A 19,077-nucleotide genomic window follows, 5' to 3' on the forward strand; every position below is an offset into this window, starting at 1 on the left:
TAAAGTCTTTAATGGCTCTTCTGCCAGGTACAAGCACTGTGCTATGGTTGACCGCACATTCTTTCTCTCCCCTTTCCTCCTTCTATATATTAACCACAGCCACATTGCTGTCCAGGGCAGATTTGTGCTTGGCTGTTTCCAGGGAATTGCTGACAAACCCTCTTACTGGCGCACTGGAGACTTAGAGTTCCCCGAAAACCTGACCCCATCATTTTGCAGTTATGCACTAAGGGATTTCGTGGCAAAGATACAGTGATGTCAAGTGTGAAAGTATGAAAGTAACTGTTTGTTACTTAAAACATTTGTGAACCTTGATATTCTGGAGTTTTATTTTTTTTACCTGCTCATTTACAGGACAAATACAAAGACGAACACCTTCAGCAACAGATGCTAAATCATGTTCTCTGTTTTGCTGAATAAATTTGACACCTATTTTTCTAGACAGAAGAGACTGGACAAAATCAGTTTCTTACCATGGTTCCTGAAATGCTGCCCAGTGATCAGTTAGTTTGCAAAATCCTCTTTAAGTGATCCACAGCTGGTCCGTTGATTCCACTGGATTCTGCATATGAATAGTACCTCAAAAAGCCCCCACAAAGTCACACTGCCTTCAGCTCGCACCTGAAGCACAGCAGTGCAATCTTCTCCCCAATGCACAACCTGAAACGTATGGTGTATTTTTGGATCTATATCGAACATGTTCATTATGGGCTTGGTGCCAAGCCTACTGAGAACTCCAGAAAGAGACTTTAATCGATTTTGGAGTTCTTCAGATCAGTTTCTTTAAGAAATAGATTTTTAAAAAGGTAGGAGGAGGAAGAAACACTACTTAAAATTATTATAGGATCAACAACAACAGAAATGCTCGAATTGGAATTGCAAGGCTGCTCACCAGTCTGCATGGCTGTGCCAAATTTAGCAAAGGTAGGAGTAGTCCCAGCAACTTGAAGTCATTAACTCTAGAGGTGCAGAAGATACAGCTGACTGTCCAATGCTTTCATGTTGGTGTGACTTCCTACAGGTGGGACTCACCTGGCTGTCTAAAATCTAGGCGTCTCATCTGAACTGGCCAACTCTATTCCCTCCCTCATCAGTGGGAATGGCTATGCACTGTTGAAGGGCAATTCTTTCCCCCTATTTTAGACCTCTATTTTAAGGTGGGAAGGGGTGGAGATGACTTTCTGTCTCCACTGGGGGCAAAGAGGGCTTAGATAATGAGGTGAGACTAGACATGCAACTTGCAGAGGGCCAATATTAAGCAAGGGAAAAACCCACCCTGTAACAACCACGTGCCTTTTAGCCCACACAGGGTTCACAGGCAAGTCGGCTGCTAGATTCAAAGGATTAGACTTTGCTGGGTGAAGGTAAAGGTGCTGGGATCCTCTTGCCACCTCACAATTTTGCTGGTTGTTCTTATACTTAGACATGTCTTGCTAAGCAGTGACCTGGCAAACAAAGTAAGCACTCCATGGCAATCTCATTTAAAAAGTACATATATTTAATAATGATAACAAATACAATTTTTCCCCTGGAATTTACACTACTGTATTTCAGTAAGCCCCTTATATGATCACTGCAGTTTGTACACAGCTGCTGTCTAAGCTGGATGCATGTTTATGATTTAGCAGTGTAGTACTCATATATTCTCTATAAATATAATAAAAGATTTAACATTTCTGTTTTCACTCTGACTCTTATACAAAAAAATACATGTCTCTTTCCTGCCTCCCCCAACCTTTTATTGGGTTTCAAATAAACCTGAGTTTGTAATTCAAGCCAATACCTGCCATCTATTCAAGTCTGATGCATGCACGGTATTTCAGTTGTCCTCACTCACTAGCTTTACAATGCAAACATGTTCTTAGTGTGAGCAAAAAGAAGCACTTTGATGTTTTTACAGAAAAGAAAGAGCTAAAATGGACCTCTCGGATACACAGGTGTTCTGTACAAATAGAATATGGCATTTTTCAATCCAAAAATCAGTAAAAGTATTTTAGGGCTGTCTTTCTTAATATATTGGGATTTTATAGGTATATAATTTTATTGGTGGCTTAACAGCCCCAGAAGCAGGTATTCTCACTATACTGAAGAGTACAATAAGAAGCATATGAACTCCTCCATACTGAACTGCCTAACAGCTTGAGTGCTGAAGGTCCCAGCTGTAGCGATGAGAAGGGCACTCTGGGCATTCATTCTCTGGGACACTCAGCCCAGCCGCTCTGCTGGTTTTGGCAGCAAGCAGTCAAAATTAGTTATCTGTTCTGTCAGTATTTCAATTAACCTACAATTTATTTCTTGCAAATTTCAGCAAAAGGCCTGTGCTAAACTGGGAATCAGGAAATATGCACTCAATTAAGGGCTCTGCTGGTAAACTTTTCATCTGCCTGTGCTAGCTTTCCTCCTCCCCTAATCTTTGTATATCATGAAATTGGAAGGAAGGCTTTTCGAACAGGGAAACTCTTAGTATTTGTACAGAAACCATAGCAATGGGGCCACAAAATTATTTTCAATAATATTGATAAAAATAGGGCTTGGATTCCTACAGGTGATCTTGATGCAAAATTCCTATATTCCATTAACAATCCCTGAAGACAACACCTCTGCTGCCTCATTTTTGGAAATGACATTAAGTGGGTGGGCTGCAGTGGAATATATGTGGCCAAGGGCTACCCACTTAGAAAACAGATTAGCTGAAGCGTCGTTGAGATGTCCCGTGTACACAAACACATACTCAAGCACAGTACGGACAAACGAAAACAGTAGTCTTTGGCTAAACCTTCTAATTTATAGGAAACAGTTTAAACACAAAAACAGAACCAAAAAATGTTGCCAGCGTCTCAGATGTATGATTTACTTAGAAAAACAAGACCAGTATGCAGAACATGTTGCCTTTTAAGAAAGTCAATATTCACAGCTTGTAACAATACTGAATTTTTGGTAACCACTGCATTACCATCCTTGCAGTATAAAATGGCATTGGTACTGGTTCATGTGTCCTTTATTAGTCTTTTTAATTCACTGCAGTCTCTCAGAAAAGCCTTCAAGTATGTCCAATGCTGTTTTGCTATAACAGGGGCTAAGACAATCCTGCACGTAAGAGTGCCATGGAACTAGTACAGCTACAAAAACTGGAGGTGACTGGATTGTTTAAACACAGCATATTGCAATCTGGATTACTGTTTAAAGCATCCACTTGCAAAGCCATTATATATGAAAGGGTCAGGCTTTTAGTGGGGTAGATTTCCATTTGATGAAACTTGTTTTTAAATAATAATGTTTCTTTTGAGTGACATCACCTATTAAATCATCATTTTCTTTAAGAAAAAAATGATTCCATTATTAGCAACTTTGTGTAATTAACAGTAAAATCTGCTTTGACTTTCAGTACTCCCACTTTCTCTGAATGTTTAGAACACCCATGTCTCTATTCAAGCTTCCACAAACTTCCTTTTTCTTCTTGGTAGTGCCTGTAGCAAGTTGATTTTGGAAATAGTATTTTGAGCTCTCCCACTTCTTGAGCCATATGAATGCCTGTGACAGTACAATGTACTGTACGGCACAGACAGATGGAGCAAGGGCAGTCTTACCACAGGTCCTGGATGGGACCAGCATTCATGGCACCATGCGCATTACATTGTTGAATCAAGCTGTTAATACCCGCTGTTCTTCCAACGAACCTTATTGCAATACTACTTCAGAGCAGGGAAAATACATATTCATGTAGCTCTTTCGAGACATGTTTCACTGTACAGTCAAATGCCAAATGCTAATATTCCTTAACGGCACAAGCAGGGCCCTCTTCTATCAACTTTAATACGTAGGATAAACCCTTCCTTACAAGTGGACCTCTGATTTTCTAAGTTGGACCACTGTAGCAACGTGCCTGTGGCTTTCCCTTCTTCTTCAAAACAGAAAAGGTTAGATGCCAGACAGCTGCAGCACAAATCCTGGCACGTCAGATTAACACTGGCCATTGATGGCATCTACTGCGTTGAAGGAAATCTGCGTGGGGCTCATCTGCTGCAGCTGCGGCATTCTCGTTTCCAGCGGCTTGTCGCTGGCTGACTGCATGGTCTGGTTCCTCTTCCGCAGCATCTGTCCAATTCCCATCATGGGGAACCTGCCTCGGCTTTTAACACAGTTAGGGCTGCCCAAGGGATTGTTGGGAACCAGCTGAGTGGGGGACACAGCCTCATCTCTTGCTGGATTCACTTTCTCGTCGTATGTGAAGGAGACCTGGGTGGGGTGAACAGGGCTTCTGGCAGGGGATGTACTTCCTGGCTGAAAAAGTGGGGACAGTGTCCTTTCACTTGAGCTTTTATAAGGAAAATTTATTGGTGAGCCTAAAATTCGGTACTGATGAGAGGGGGAAACTTGGTCTATTTGGTCCTCTCTGTCAACAGATTCAAAAGAATGGACGATATTGAGAATCAGAGGGGAGTCCTTTGCCTGGCCGCCGATCCTCACGGGCTCTTGCTGCGGGGAATCCTGTCTCTTGAGGATTCGGGGGGTTCGTGGAAGTGGCTGCTGGATTTCAAGATATTCCAGGGAACTGGAAGTGACGCAGCCTGTCTTGGTTGCCACAGGTTCATGGAAAGGGCTTAACCCACCAGAGGAGTCTACATCAGAAAAGGAATCAGAAAAGCAAATGACTTCTCTGATTTATGGCAGAGAATATCTGACATCACCTTTAACAATTCTACTAAGCATGACAAATGCGCTAGCTAAAACAAATGGTCTTAGGGATATGCGCAACGCAGCACTAAAGAACCTGATTCCCTGGCTCTTATCTGATACTTACATAGTAGTTTCATGGGTAATTTATCTGCCACTTTCCTCAATGGCAGGAGGAGTGCTTAAACTAAGTAAGGCAAGAATGTGAAATAGAAAACCACAGATGTCTTCAGCTGTTTGTATTAATTATATGCTTTTAGGCAACGTCTGAGAAATCTGACATTTCTCCCTTTTTATTACAACTTTGCATGGTTTTAACTGGATCTGTATATTTTATTCACTGACATACCTACCGACATAAGGGGCAATAGCGAGTTAATTCCTAATGTCTTTACTTGCATTTTGGAACAAAATCTGTTCTTAGTTTCACACATGTAAATATGGAGTAACTGCATTGGCCAGATTCAGGCTGTTACAGTTGGAACAGATTTGCTGCATTGACTTCAGTGAGAATTTTCCCCAAGCAAGGACTGAATATAAATGGAACAATCTTTCCAGGATTTGGCCCAATAATACAAAACAGCTCATGAAGAAGATCCACTCAGTTTCTACAGAATGTTGGCACTCACTTTTGCCAAGCTAGCTGCAAGAAAAAACACATTTTGCTGTGTTTATGAAAAGCAATCCAAAGAGCCTATTTTGCTAGATTCCCCTTTGGGAATCTTCTTCCCAACTGGAAGAGTGGACTGGCAGTTAATCACCGTCCCTGAGCTCCCCCAGTCTCAGACCCTCTAAAATGGATCCAAAATAATTTAGGTCTGCCAGACCTCAGGGTACAGCCACAAATCTCACATGCATTTCTTTAGGATTTTTGAAAGGGATGGTCTTGGCAGGGGTTGAGACCTGAATGTATGTAAGTATATATGTAAGTATGTAAGTATGTACGTAAGTATGGCATGAAATCACGTGGGTTGAGAGTTGTTTGGGAAAAGCAGACCAGGTTTAATCTGACTAGTTTCTTTCTAAAACTGGTCAAAATGAGTTGACCATTTGATTTGACATATGTCAAAACACTGTTTCAATAAGCAGAAAAATGCTTTTGGTGAGCTCTGAATGATTTTCAGGTTTCAGTTCAAAAAAGCAGAGAGAAGTCTAAAGAGGAAGAAAAATGAACAAGGTTTATTTCCCCCTATGCCCTCCCCTGCCAAAAAGTAACAACAAATTCTGAACACGAGAATTTTTTAATGTTTTTTAATTTTTTTCCCAAAAGGCATGTCCCATCTCTGACCAGCTCTATGGACTACTACTGCCTTACAGCAGAGGTGCCTACGCTGCCAGATGAACACCATTTTGACATTTTTTCATGTTGAACATGTCAAATGATAAATTATCAAGTCGTAAGAAAGTGCATAATGAGCACCATAAACCACCGCTCTAAATAACTTCCTAACAGCATAATAAACACTTTCAATCACCATATTTCCCCACACCGATCTATAGTTACCTTCCCTCACCTAGTTCCCTCCTTTAAGAGCCAATGGCCTCACCTTCCTGCTCTTCTATAGCTCCTGTCCACATACACACTACTGATATCCCATTTTCCCAGCTGACTCTTCTTTTTCTCTACTATGCCTTTTTTTGCCACTCTTACAGCATGTCTCACCCATCCCTCACCAGGCTGCATCCTACCCTGCATGATTAATGCTTTTCTCTCCTTTAGCTGTCTCATCTTTTCCTTTTCCTACTAATGCTTTTCCTCCTCCTTTTACTGTCTGAAATTCACTGCAGTTCCACTTGAGTTTCCTCTCGGCTGCCTGTTTCTCCTTCCTCTACCAGCCAAGCGCTGCCCACTATTTCTCCCAGGAGCCTGCAGTTACCAGAACTCGCCTTCAGCTCAGCAACCTCTTTCCTTGCACCTCCTTATTCCTCCCTTACCAAAACCCATTTGCTGGTAGAGAGAAGCTTCCCTATCAGTTTTGGTTTGTCAGTGAGCAACCCAGCACTGCTCTGGGGTGGGTGTTGATGCTTTCAAAGTGCCAATGTGAAGTACAGATGATTTTGTGTAAGTACATATAAATAGGGAAAGAAGGCTTTTTTTAAAACACTGTGGAATTTCTGTCATTTGACAAATAGAAAGAGAAGTAAAATTAAGGATTCACGACTGCTGAACACTGTCACGGTTTCTTTGGGATGTTTTGTTCAGAGTTGGACTGCGTTATTCTGTCCTCTTTTACATACCATCTCCAGAGCAAACAGTAAACACAACCACGTGCCTATTTACTAACAAACACACAACACACAAGACTCTTATTAATAACACATACCCATGCAAACACATTCACATAAATGTATATAGGCAGACAGATGCAGTGATATTTCTCTTACTAACCTTTCTCTGGACCTCCAGCCTTGGTGATTTTTCGGTCCCTCAGCAGTGCCTTGGTGTTCTGTATCTGTGAGATAAGACAGGAAGAAGGCTGTCTATATGAAACTGGACTTTTCTCAGTTTTCTTTGGGGGTGGACGGTGAAGAATCTCCCCTTTCTTTTCTTGTTCTTTGAGTTTTTTGTCCTTTAAGTTGTAAAACAAACAAGAACAATTTGGTTTACTTTAGGAAGTTTAAATGACCTAAAAACCCCCAGAGACATAAGCACACCACTTATTGAAGCCGAATTAAAAAAGATATATTTACAAGGAACTTATCCTGGCTACTCAAAATAACTCAGTCTTCCATATCACATTTTCCTCTGATCTGTTTCACATGATTTCATGGCTCCCATCTGCTCTGAAACTCATGCAATGTTAAAGTTGTTTTCAGAAAGTTAAAAAAAAGGAATGCTTTCTCTTCAAAGGCCATTCGTCCTAGGAGACCTTGTTGAAGCAGGCACATGTAGATTTGTGCTCTTTCGTGTCTGAAATTTGCCTTCGCATTTAAACACAGAAAAAGGTCTTTGATTTCCGCTTACTGCACTTCCTCTGACATTTAAAAAGGTGAACTGCAAAAGCTCTAAAAAAGTTTAAACTCAAGTCATTTGTATTCTGTCTACAAGATCCTCAGGACGAAGGCCCTTGTCTGCAATGACGGGCTCTGATTCCGCATGCGTGTTATGTTGCAACGCTATGGGTACACCCCTGAACGAGTGCAAGCTGAGTATTAAACCCGGTCACCGAGATCTGGCAGTATTTTACGGTGTCTCTCCAAGAGGACTGCACAAGATGCAGGGGATAGAAGATTACTGCTGGATGACCCAACCCTTCAGTGGACCCTGCGTGGTGTAACTCCTATACATGACATGATGAAGACAGCTGAAGGTGGGATTGCAAATGTGTACATCCTAAAAGAAAGGTTTGATCTCCAGCAATGGCAGAGGAAAAAAGAGTATCATGGGCTCGGGTCTCTAAAGGGAATCCAATTTTTAAAGTATTGTTTTATGATGAAAATATATTCTATCTTTTTTAAACATGAGTCACTTGATTTTGCAAGCTGCATAACACTCTCTATCTGCCACTGATTTCAGGGGGAGCCAAAAGTCTTATTTTACTTCTAAAAATCAAGCGTCGAATGTGTGGCTCATATTTTGTTACAGTTCAAAGACTTCAAGGTTCTCCCACCTTTCTTGGGCAAAATTGTGTGGTCTGGTTTTACATGTGGGTATGCTGAATCACAAAGAAGTGGGGGTTTTGTTTTGATTGCTTTGGTGTTGCTTTTCTTAGAAGGGCATCTATGTGACATTCTTTTTGTCATTGCAATTCTCAATTAAGCAATATGTTTTGTTATGTCTTATTGAAAAGTCACTGTAACTACAAGTCTTTTTTTAAAAAGCAGTAGAGATCCTTCCTCCAGCTATGCATCGAGGCTTGTATTTTGTCTGAAAATTATGAACTGACAGAAGGCTGTCTATTTTGACAATTTTCTTTTAAAAGAAAACCTGTCAACAACCATCAAAAGCAAAGTAATGTGCATACATGTGAGAGAGGGAAAGGAAGAAGCAGAAGACAATTCAGGTTCTCCTGGGCCACTAAACAACTCTGGAAACATATTAAGACACATAAAAGGAAAATAACTGGCCAGCATTGATTTTAAGCATTCCCAGAGCTCAGACAGACCCTGGGCCCCTGCACAGACTATGCTAGGCACTGCTAGGCTCGATAACCTTTGGATTTTCAGAAGTTACATAGGCAGAAGGAAGAGTTTCAGTGAATCGCAAATTAAGATTTTTAGTTTTATTACAAAAGTAGCAAAGTGACCTGGGGGAGGGTGAGCCAAAGCCACTCTGTGAGTTCCTCACTATTTTCACCTGTGTCACTTCACACATGCAGTTTTTCCCCCAGCCTTCTCTCCATACGTCCCTTCTCCCTTCACATTTCTTTTCCTTTAGCTAACCAAAGCTGGCTAACTCCTCTAAAGAAACAAACCATCACATTACGGAGCTGTCATCACTTTGCTTGTGTTAGACCTCTTTGTCCACCTGACGGCTTTCCCTTTATAGGCTGTAAACGTTTTAGGCACGGAGCATCTATTCCTCCCTGCTTGTGCTGTGCTTGGAACAACCCAGCGTTTGATCGGCCCCAGGCACTACTTTGGTGAGCCCAGTCACTATTGACAATGATGCGGTAATGACAGCAATAATAACCACAACTGCAATACTACTACTAATGCTGTGTGCATAACAGACTATGATAATAAAGTCGGTGGGAGCTGTATGGTTAATTCCAAGCTCATGGTACTACTTTTTTCTCCCAAGGCTCTGAAACTCTGCTGTCAAGTTCAGCAGCGGCTGGGCTCTACCAAGCATCTTTTTTTAAAGGTGCTTGTGAGGAGGAGACCAAGTGCTGAATGTATGAAGCCTAAAGGAGCCAATGAAAAAAACTGTTAACGGCTTTCTGCTATTTTGGATAGACGAGGAAAAAATTTGCATTTTGGTTGCTGCAGCATCTGTCAGAACACAGGACATTTCAGTGCTGCAATATTTTTAGCCTAATGGTGCAAGAGCCAAGCCAGATCTCTTCACTGCTCTGCTTGGAGACACATGCCAAATGCCCCTGACTTTGCTTTCACACAGCTGTAATGTTTTATTAGCAGCAGCAACACAGTCATATTGTACAGATTAAAGTAGCCATGAAAAAGAAAATTCACATATCCTGTATTAGCAGTGAATTATGTTACCCTGGATGGATGTTGTAAATGGTCTTTTAATTATTTTTTAAATTTACTAGGGTTGTTTCTCTTAGGAGATAGTTGTGGGAGGGGAAACAACCAAACCCCTAAACTCCCAAGGTGCCAAATACTGTTATATTTTAAAAGGGAAAGGAAGATTTCCTTCAGGGGAGCTGTAGAAGTCTGCTCTTTGGCGTACTGTATACAGCCCTGTAAGGTCCTGCACGCTGTCGCACAATGCAAGAGTTGTCCCGGGAAGTTAGACTCGGGTAGCGCTGGCATTACATCACCTTCTGCTATTTCCTGTCCTGACCTCGACCCTGCAGTCCATGGATTTGAAAGGAAGATAGCCGGTATTTAGGTTGGCCAGGTCTCATATTGTGATAGGACCCTGACACACCCTTAAAGCTACAAAGTCCTTGGGTCTGTAAAACCACCGGGGCACTCAGCGCTGACAGCACCTCGCAGCCCCCTCAGCTCCAGCACACCGCTGTTACCCGAAAGGCGGCGGGAGAGGGGAGCCAGCCTGCCCACTGCCCAGGGGCAGCGCGCGGCGCTGCTGGCCGGCGGCCCCTGCCGAGGCCGCGTTTCACATCGCTAGAGTGAGGTGCAAGCAGTGCAGGCGGCTGCTTCTGCTGAACCTGGCCAGCTCTCTCCATGGTAATTCCATGGCAACGCACACCTACGCCATCCTCGCATCATTCATCTAGCGACCAGTACTGCCCAGTTTCAGTCTGGAAGTAGGGGGTGATAAGAGGACTCTACCTACAACTCATGAGTCTGTCTGAGCGCATGAAACCCCGAGTCCCAGTGGCTCCCACAGATCCCAGTGGCATCATCCGGAGGCTATCAAGGCTGCGTTGCCATCCACGTGAAGCTATTTTAGGAAAAATGTCTACCATTCTTACAAACTGCAACAGCCTCTCAGGGTCTCTATTCACCCAGGTGTGCTCCTTTAACTGTCCTCGCGTAGTAAATGTTGTACAATTCCCTTGCATAAATACAGCTAAAGCAATATAAACATGCTTTATACTGAGCTATGCCCATGCAGAAAGAGAATATACTGTATTATTATCACAGTGTCTGCACCAGGATTATACCAAGGCAACTATTTCGAGAAAGAAATGACGCCCCCTCAAGCTCCAAATAGCTACACTGGGACTAATTCTGAGCGCAGAACAGGCTTTGGAAAGAACCTTTATCCCCAAGTATGCATACAAATAAAACAGGGGTCAGACAGTGGTGCTATCATTAGTTTTTAATTATCCTTACAAAAGCCAGACAGCAGTTCCCTCCTAGGGGTGCAGGGATTTCAGGCAGAGCACCAAAACAAGTCATGTGTTTCTCTTTTGGCTACAGCAAGACAGATCCATGCAGGTGCACAGAAATGCCTCACTGCAGATTCCCCCCTACATGGTACATATGCAGAAACAATAAGCTAATGCCTAAATGCCATGCAGCATACATATGTGGCCCTCAGCAACTGCACAGAGAAATTGCACCAGCAGTTGGAAGATTCTGACCTAGAGAGCATCGAGATGTGCCATGCAACTCCTGCGGCATTAACCTGGAGACACCTGAACTCATTTTGAGGGAAGTCTGCACTGCAACAACTTCCCAAAGAGCCAAAGAGCCTTTCGAAATATTACATTCATTGAGTCTACCCACTGCTGATACATTTTAAGTAAAGTGTTTTTGATTTATATAAGTAAAGTATGATAAGTACTTTGCCCTGATACTTCCATCTGGCTTGCAATTCAGCTTGGCTATTAAATTTGCAAGCGGTCTTTAAAACAAACAGAACCAGCCATGATACATATCTGCCCCTGCAATTTCGGTTTGAGAAGCCAATTTTAAGGATACCATACACAATCATGATCATCAATCTAACACTGAAGAGTAGCTTCTGAAATAGGTAAATTTTTCAGGAATACTGTTATTTGTGTTGTAACTGTTAGATAAGACTTGCACAGCACATACTATCCTTCCGATTTTAGTGCTTGGCAGAATAAAAACAGGAGAAGAAAAATCCAGACATCGAAAGATGCCTATAATCTGATAAGTATTCCTTTAATACAAACTACCTTCTTTATCTGCAGGCAAAACAACTGGAGACAGCCAGAGTAAAATCTTCTCTCTGGTTCAGGGAAGTCCCTCACAAGGCAGTGAGCTAATTCCGTACTAGTTCTGCCAAGAAGCAAAATATTAACCTGGGCAGAGTTTCGTGCTGACAGTTTTACTGCTTCTAGTACTCAGTCCAGGGCTAGCTCAGGACATGGCAGTCTGCTACACAGACTGATGACAAGTGATTAGTGAGGATAAAGCCTAGCCTCTTGGCTCTCCCGTCACTCAGCTCTCTGCCCTGACCCACCAGGGTCTTCAGTTGCAGGGCAACACAGCTATGGCCTTCTTGCAACACCAGCAATTTGCTCCTCAAAATGAAACTAAGGAGCCACCTGAAGAAGTGTGTGGATTTTGCTAAATAGAGCATCTAAAACTCATTTTACGTTCTTCATAGGAGCTGAAAGCCACCTTTAAACTTCCAGTCTAGGTGTTTGCTATTCTTTTCTTCAAAAGAAAATTGATGGAATTGTTTGTCCTGTACAGGCAAAGCATCAGTCAATTCTTTTTAATGAAGGTGCTGGCACACCTTTGGAACAAATCACTGGATAGCTTTCTTGTAAAGCAACTCTCACAATATTTCTGGCCTTGGAACAATTTCTGGTTTCTCCATAGGTCCAGAAATCCATTGTCTTAACCACCATCACTGGGGATGCTCAAATTCAGTCTGCTTTCAAAGTACTTTAACAAGCTTTAATGAGCTTTACCTCATAGGAGTCTTTATTTGCCTTGTATTTTTCTATCTGGTACAGTTGGTTCTTGTGGCAAATATTGTCCTGGCCTTCAGACTTCTGCAGAGAGAGAAGCAGAGAAAAGTGAAGTATGTAAGATAATTAGAGAAAACTAATGTTCAACTACTGTTTAATGGACCACATCCACTGCTGGCATTCAGTGGAGTTGCATCAACTTACAGAGATGGTGAATTTAGTCCATTACATTTTAAATATCATTAATGGCATCATCATTAAAACACGTTTTCTGAAAGATCTGAGAAAAAACTAAGAAGCTGCTTAGAGAAGGTCCTTGGGGATAATTTCTCTAAGAAACAAATATGTTAAAAAGAATTCCATATAGCCCACAACATTGCCCACGCAGTCATGGAGAAGCCTACAGACCTTGGCTATTTAATACTCCTCCCCAGACCATAGATGGCTGTGTGGAGAGACAAAGGGAAGAGATAGTGCTGCTTCTCTTTCTACACTTTGCCCACTGTAACACTTGAGTAAGCACCATTAGCCATACTCTGCGGCCAGGAAGACCAACAGGAGATTGGCAAACTTCATATTCCCATTATTTCTCATGAACAACTTTCATCTAAGTTTTCACTTAAAAAACAAAATAAAATCTTAGTAACCATTAACCTTCCTCTTAATTTCCTGAATCAAATCACACTGTGCTACAGTTCTTTCAAGCAGCAGAACTATCTCAGCGTACTGACACAGAATGCTGCAATTCACCAGTAAGGCTCCGCATGGCAACAGTTTGCTTTCTATAAGGTAACCGCTGAGCCAGGGGGCATCTTCTATGCAAATGTAGACTCCTGAGACTTAAAGCCTATAAGCAATTATCTCTGTAACATGGGGAATTCCCATCTGAAATAATGTTATTAGTTTGCAAGGAATACTTCCCTTTCACAGTTATTACTACAAAATGAGAAAAACACAGGTAAAGCCTTGAGATCAAACGCCAGCACGCAGGAAAACCTTTAGCACTTTTTTTACTCCCTCATCCCCCCCATACCAAAGAACTGGCTTGAAGCAGTACTTACCCTCAGGCTTGCCAAGTAGCGCTCCAGCTTCTTATTCAGCAGAAAGTAGATGGCGAGCGTGTGGCTTGCGCGGTTGGAGAGCACTGTGTTGATTACATCGCTGTTCTTGTAGCCGAGCTTCTCGGTCATATGGAGCAGCACGCTTTGGCTGAGGTCCTCGAGGTGAATTCTGCACCGAGAGAGGCAGAGCACGCTGTCGGTACAGTCCTCCCACGACAGCACCTCGCTAGCAACGGGGTAACCAGCAGAGTGCAAAGAGGAGGTCTGAAAGCCACTCAGCAATGTGGCTCTGATTAGCTCTCCCCTCGCACGAATGGGTTGGAGGAAGGCACTCGCTCTGCGGGACGCCGGGCTAGCTAGACAAGCAGCTGCCTTCTCGTCTGTCCTACCGTGCAGAGTGACGGCACCGTGATGCTCAGGATGCCACATGTTGTTACCCTAGATCTGGCCAGTGAAGTCCTTCAAGATCCTCCAGCTGGTTCTGAAGAACGTTCTGCTTTCTGAAATGTCTTTTCTTGTAAGCAAACACCAAGGTGTTCAACTTCTCCCTTTATCTGCTGCCCAATGTTCTTACACTAAGGAGCTGGGGAATTTCATCCCAGAGAAAGGTGATGTAAAGGGAGGGTTATTACAGCAGTTCTCAAAATGGTAACACTGCTGCTATACACATGTGGGTTACAAGCAGAAGTATAATTTTAAAAACAGATCTCCCAAAGAACTCAGCTCCTATTTAGACATCAAAATGAGCTGGCCAGATTCCCACATGTACCCGTCAACTCCCATTCATCGCCAAAGAAATGCTGGGTTTTGTTTTGTTTCTTAAGTATATTCCTTGCTCTTAATATCTAGTCTAATATCTGGCTAAGACAACTTAGTGGAGCTCAGGTTAGGAGCTTTTGTATATCCTGCTGCTACCTTTCCCAGTCCTGCTCTGCTCTACCACTGCTTTGTACATCTGTGATGCTAGGAACCCCTGGAGATCAGACTGGGTCTGATACAAGAAGGACTTGGGTAACATTTAAAACAAAGCCTGGGAAATTTCAAATACCTAATGTTTTCCTTTTTTGGCATGTTTTTTTAACACTCTTCAGTAAAGGAACATTTGTTTTGTTTTTTTTTTAAAGCTCATAAGCAAAACTTATCTTAGCCATTGGACCTTAAAACATCCGGACAGGAAAAGAAATTCAAGTAGTTTCTACCTGAAGTGCTCAGCAAAGTGAAAAATATTTACTTGCCTTCAGGGAATTTCTTTAATAAAAGCAAGCTTATAAAAAGCCTGGGAGAATATTTTCTTAAAAATACAATTTCTGCTGTTCCTCCACCTTATCTCTGTTCTCTCCCCTTTTGTACCTTGTTCCTGTCTTGGGAACAATGGGCAGTACCCCCAAAATGGCACAAGAGGATATCAGGAACAGAATATAGTTTCTCATTTGTGTCAAAAAAAGCATGATTAAGAGACAGAATGATTCCTTGCAAATTCAGTGGTGGGTTTTTCAGAACCATAGGGATTTACCCAGATTTACACACTAACAAAAACTTGGAGAAACACTACTGAAGCCCACTCTAGTGATGCTTTGTGAGGCAAGCTCAAAAGGAGACAAGCTGTGTCTTTAAGTATTTCAAACTGAAGGAGATTTTCCCTGTTAGGCTCCACTATGGCAAATCCTAGGTAGGTCAAGCTTGGGGCATAAGCTAATTAAACTAAAGAAACATCCAAAAAATGAAAGAAAAAAATCTGTCCAGCTTTCATCCTTTACAGCTTCATTGTCTTCATCATAAAGCCTGGGTTCTGATATAAAGTGTCCAGATTTCTCCTGTTTTCATATCAAATAATGAGAAAAACAGTATGATGAAAAAAAAAACAGAACTGATTTTTTAATAGCAAAGAGTGGTATTCTGCATTGATATTCCCTCTAAAAGTGTTTTTATAGGAAAGGCTTATTATCACCACCACTTACACAAACATATATGCATGAGCAAACATATGCCCTCCCTTTAGTTTAACACTGCGTTTTCATCTGCTCTTACCTTTGATTTGCTCGCCTTTGGGAGCAAATGATTAATGAGCACTCCATAAATAAACAGCATTGCACAGCTATTCTATTTAATAGAGACCAGCCTCTCTTATAAGTCACCTAGCTAATTGCACCAATGAACAAACTCTACAATGGACGCTTCCAACACTATCTGACAAAAACCTGACAACTGCAAGCAAAGAATTTAAAAATAGAGACACAAAAATGTACCTAAAATTGCAAAAGAATTCTGAAATCACATTCAAGCCATATTTCTTTCTTTTTCCCTCTTTTCTGCAGATTAGACACACACAGCAAGAGAATTAAATTACCCATATAGCTCTCAGCTACACTTACATTCACTTAACAGATGCCATGTTTAGTAGATTGATTAGACTCATTATGACAGTGATTTCATTAGCTTAATGACTCATTCAGTTTACACTTGTTTTCCCTTTCTTTACCATAAAATGTTCAAACGTACCATACTTTAGTACAGTCCAGTGCACCATGGAAACTCAGATTTCCTTTAGTTGTAAAGCATATTATGCAAATTAACTCAATTGCCCTTAAATTCAGGGCAGTAATGTTGGGATAATGAGTCTGCCTGTTCTCAGTCTTATTCCTTGCAAAACTCTGACGGACCACCTTCATATTCTGTGCACGTAGGTCTGAGGATTGAATGCAGCTGGCTTCACATTTGCCCTCCTCATTTCGATGGATGGTTCTATTGTCTCCCTCTGGAGAACAGGCGTCCAGGCTGCTCAAAATCTATCCAACCATATTTTGAGAGCTGGAGACCTATTACAGAGCAGCCTTTACAGAGCAGCCACTTCAGCAGTAAGGGGACGGTGCTGTAGGTCCTTCCAGACCCATAGGGTTTGGACCTACAGCTCTGAAAAATACCTTGTACATTTGGCTAATATTTGGCCAGTGAGTAAAAAACAGTGGCTACTAGCACAATTTTGACTTCAGTTGAATGCTGGAGGCTGTCTGTAAGCACAATTAGAGCATGTCTACAGGACTGGCTGCTTCTGGGAACCAACGGAAAAAGCTGCCTTAGCTGGTGACTACCAAATCATTTCTGAGTGGAGAACAGTGGTTCAGATATTCAGCTAAGGTTCGATTGTCACATCCCTAAGCCTATGCTACATCAGATCTCTGGCACTTCAGTAAATTGCAGGGGGAAAGTTAGGATCTCCTCTTAGGGACTCGCCTCTTATTGAGTTAGGACAGAAATTTTGCTTTGACAAAATTAGGCTTAAAGTTGCTGTCTTTTGCCTTACTCTGGATCTTGTCCTGCAAGCTAGTAACCCCAACAATGAACAAGTACTAGATTGTGTGTTGAATATAGCTGAAGGGCTTTGATAAAGGAAAGGGGTTTTATGTGATCAAATATAGACATATATTTCTAAGTGAGTTGCCTGAGGCTTCATTTACAGTCACAGGAGAGAAACACACATCTCCTGGGCACAATGTCATCCTACTGCAGAATCAAAAAGAGGTCAGATGAATCACTCCCTAAAAAGTGCCCTTATTTCTCTCCATTGACTATAAAGAGAGCCCGGGTTGACTGGCTCACGTGTGGACTCCATGCTGCAAATGTTTAAAGACAAGCAAGATGAATTCTACCCAAAGTGGACCACAAATGTCTTCCTTTTTCTTTTTCCCTAGATGGATGTTTGACTGGCCATAAGATATATCTGTTTGCATTTAGTCACCTCAGCACTGCACAGGTATTCAAGCTCAACAATCAACAAAGCAAGATCATTTAAGCCTGACCTTCCTGAGCACTGTTTGCATAATATTTACTTAATCCACAGAACCTCAGACGTTTATCACAAATAGGCATTGTCTCCATGGGAAAAGTAGCATGGCTCTATCAACAACAAAGGAGAAGATCAAAACTGATGACCTATTTGTCACACATGTCCATTCCAGGGTCTGAAGCCAGTTAATCATATGATCTGCATCCCAGGCCACCCTGCAAATGCATCACATGCCAGCTTCTAATTTAAGAAAGTGTTTTTGACCATTTCAAGAAACACATATTTAATAGACAATCCTAGCAACTTCTCATATTGCCTCACAAAAGCAATCTCAGAGAATGCAGTGGGACCCTGTCACACAACAGGAACACTAGAGTCCTTAATGTTTTAATGTGTTTAGACACTGCCAGGCTTTCCCCCTTCTTTCTCACAGTACCTGTTTGGATACGTGACATTAGGTGGTGCTCTCCCAGGGTAATTCTCATTAAGCCAGCGATTTGCAAGCGCCTGCTGGATGTTTGGTCTCTTTGCCGGATCCGGCTCTAGTAGAGATCGTAGAAAGTTTATGGCCGCTGTGAAGACATTAAGAAAAAAACAACAGCTATGTCATACGCTTTACAACTTAACACAGTAGTTGAGTTACTACTCAACTACTATGGTCAGCTATGGTCAGCTGACCATGAATATAATGACAATCAACTTTTTCCTTATGGTTTACTGTCCTTGAGAAAAAAAAAGTCTGATAAGGGATTAGTAAGTAAAATACACAATGATTTATAGTCATAAATGAGAGGAAAAAAAGCATCTTTTGTTTCAGAGCTTGTTTGAAGTTTCTGGGCAGGTTAGCCCAAACTTAATTTCTGTCTGTCTGAGGAACAAGAGGTCACAAGCAAGTCATTCATATTGTGTTTAAAGTAGAAGGAGATAGACTGGAGGTGAGTAGAGAGGGTGGCAGGGATGCACAGCTGGGAGGAAAGACATGGAGAATCGGGTTTGCTGCTCCCATTGACATTATAAGGACAAATTCTCTTCTGACTTCCATCCAAACTACAATCAGCTGCAGGAGGCTTTAGCCAAACTGAAAGAGTACAGTAAAATTAATGGGCTCTGTTCTGTTTTCAGATACTGAACCTTCAACTTTCAATGACATTCAACCATCCCTCAGGGTTTTCTTGCAAAAAATCTCAGAAGTACTGTTCTGACATTAGTAAGTCATGTGCTTCTTATATGGTTAGGAACAAAGAGGTCAAGTGATTTGCTTAAACACTCACAAGAAGTCAATATCTGAGCTGAAAATAAACTTTGTTTTAACTAGTTCTAGTCTTTATTAGCCAAATTATCAAGGCTGGATTCACTTTACTGACTAAAAGATGGTAAAGAACTAACTATGTTCTCTAGAATACTCTGCACAATAGATAAAGAAACCAAATTTTGCAAAAAACTAAATCAGAACGATTTTGTAGAGGAGATACAGTCAAGTGGGATGCCAAATGAATCCTGGATGAAGTCAACAGCAAGAAAAAGACAGAAGTGGTGGCTGCAGCACAATTTTCTCTAAGTCAGATTGATCAAG

At 41.7% G+C, this 19,077-nt stretch overlaps 1 protein-coding gene across 2 annotated transcripts in view; it reads right to left on the reverse strand.

The window, feature by feature from the left end:
* Positions 1-1,480: 1,480 nt before the first annotated feature.
* Positions 1,481-19,077, reverse strand: part of HUNK (hormonally up-regulated Neu-associated kinase) — a 58,764-nt gene continuing 41,167 nt past the window's right edge. The window contains exons 6-10 of one of the 2 annotated variants that reach the window (XM_067299292.1): positions 17,941-18,076; positions 13,721-13,889; positions 12,660-12,743; positions 7,064-7,127; positions 1,481-4,619 (exon numbers count right to left, since the gene is read on the reverse strand). In XM_067299292.1, the coding sequence (XP_067155393.1) occupies positions 3,961-4,619; positions 7,064-7,127; positions 12,660-12,743; positions 13,721-13,889; positions 17,941-18,076 (1,112 nt within the window). In that variant the 3' untranslated portion in view covers positions 1,481-3,960. Of the gene's footprint in view, positions 4,620-7,063; positions 7,245-12,659; positions 12,744-13,720; positions 13,890-17,940; positions 18,077-19,077 lie in introns of both variants that reach the window. The other variant, XM_013955227.2, reaches the window with a different exon arrangement.

This window comes from Apteryx mantelli, chromosome 1 (genome assembly GCF_036417845.1).
Source record: "Apteryx mantelli isolate bAptMan1 chromosome 1, bAptMan1.hap1, whole genome shotgun sequence".
Taxonomy (NCBI): Eukaryota; Metazoa; Chordata; class Aves; order Apterygiformes; family Apterygidae; genus Apteryx; species Apteryx mantelli.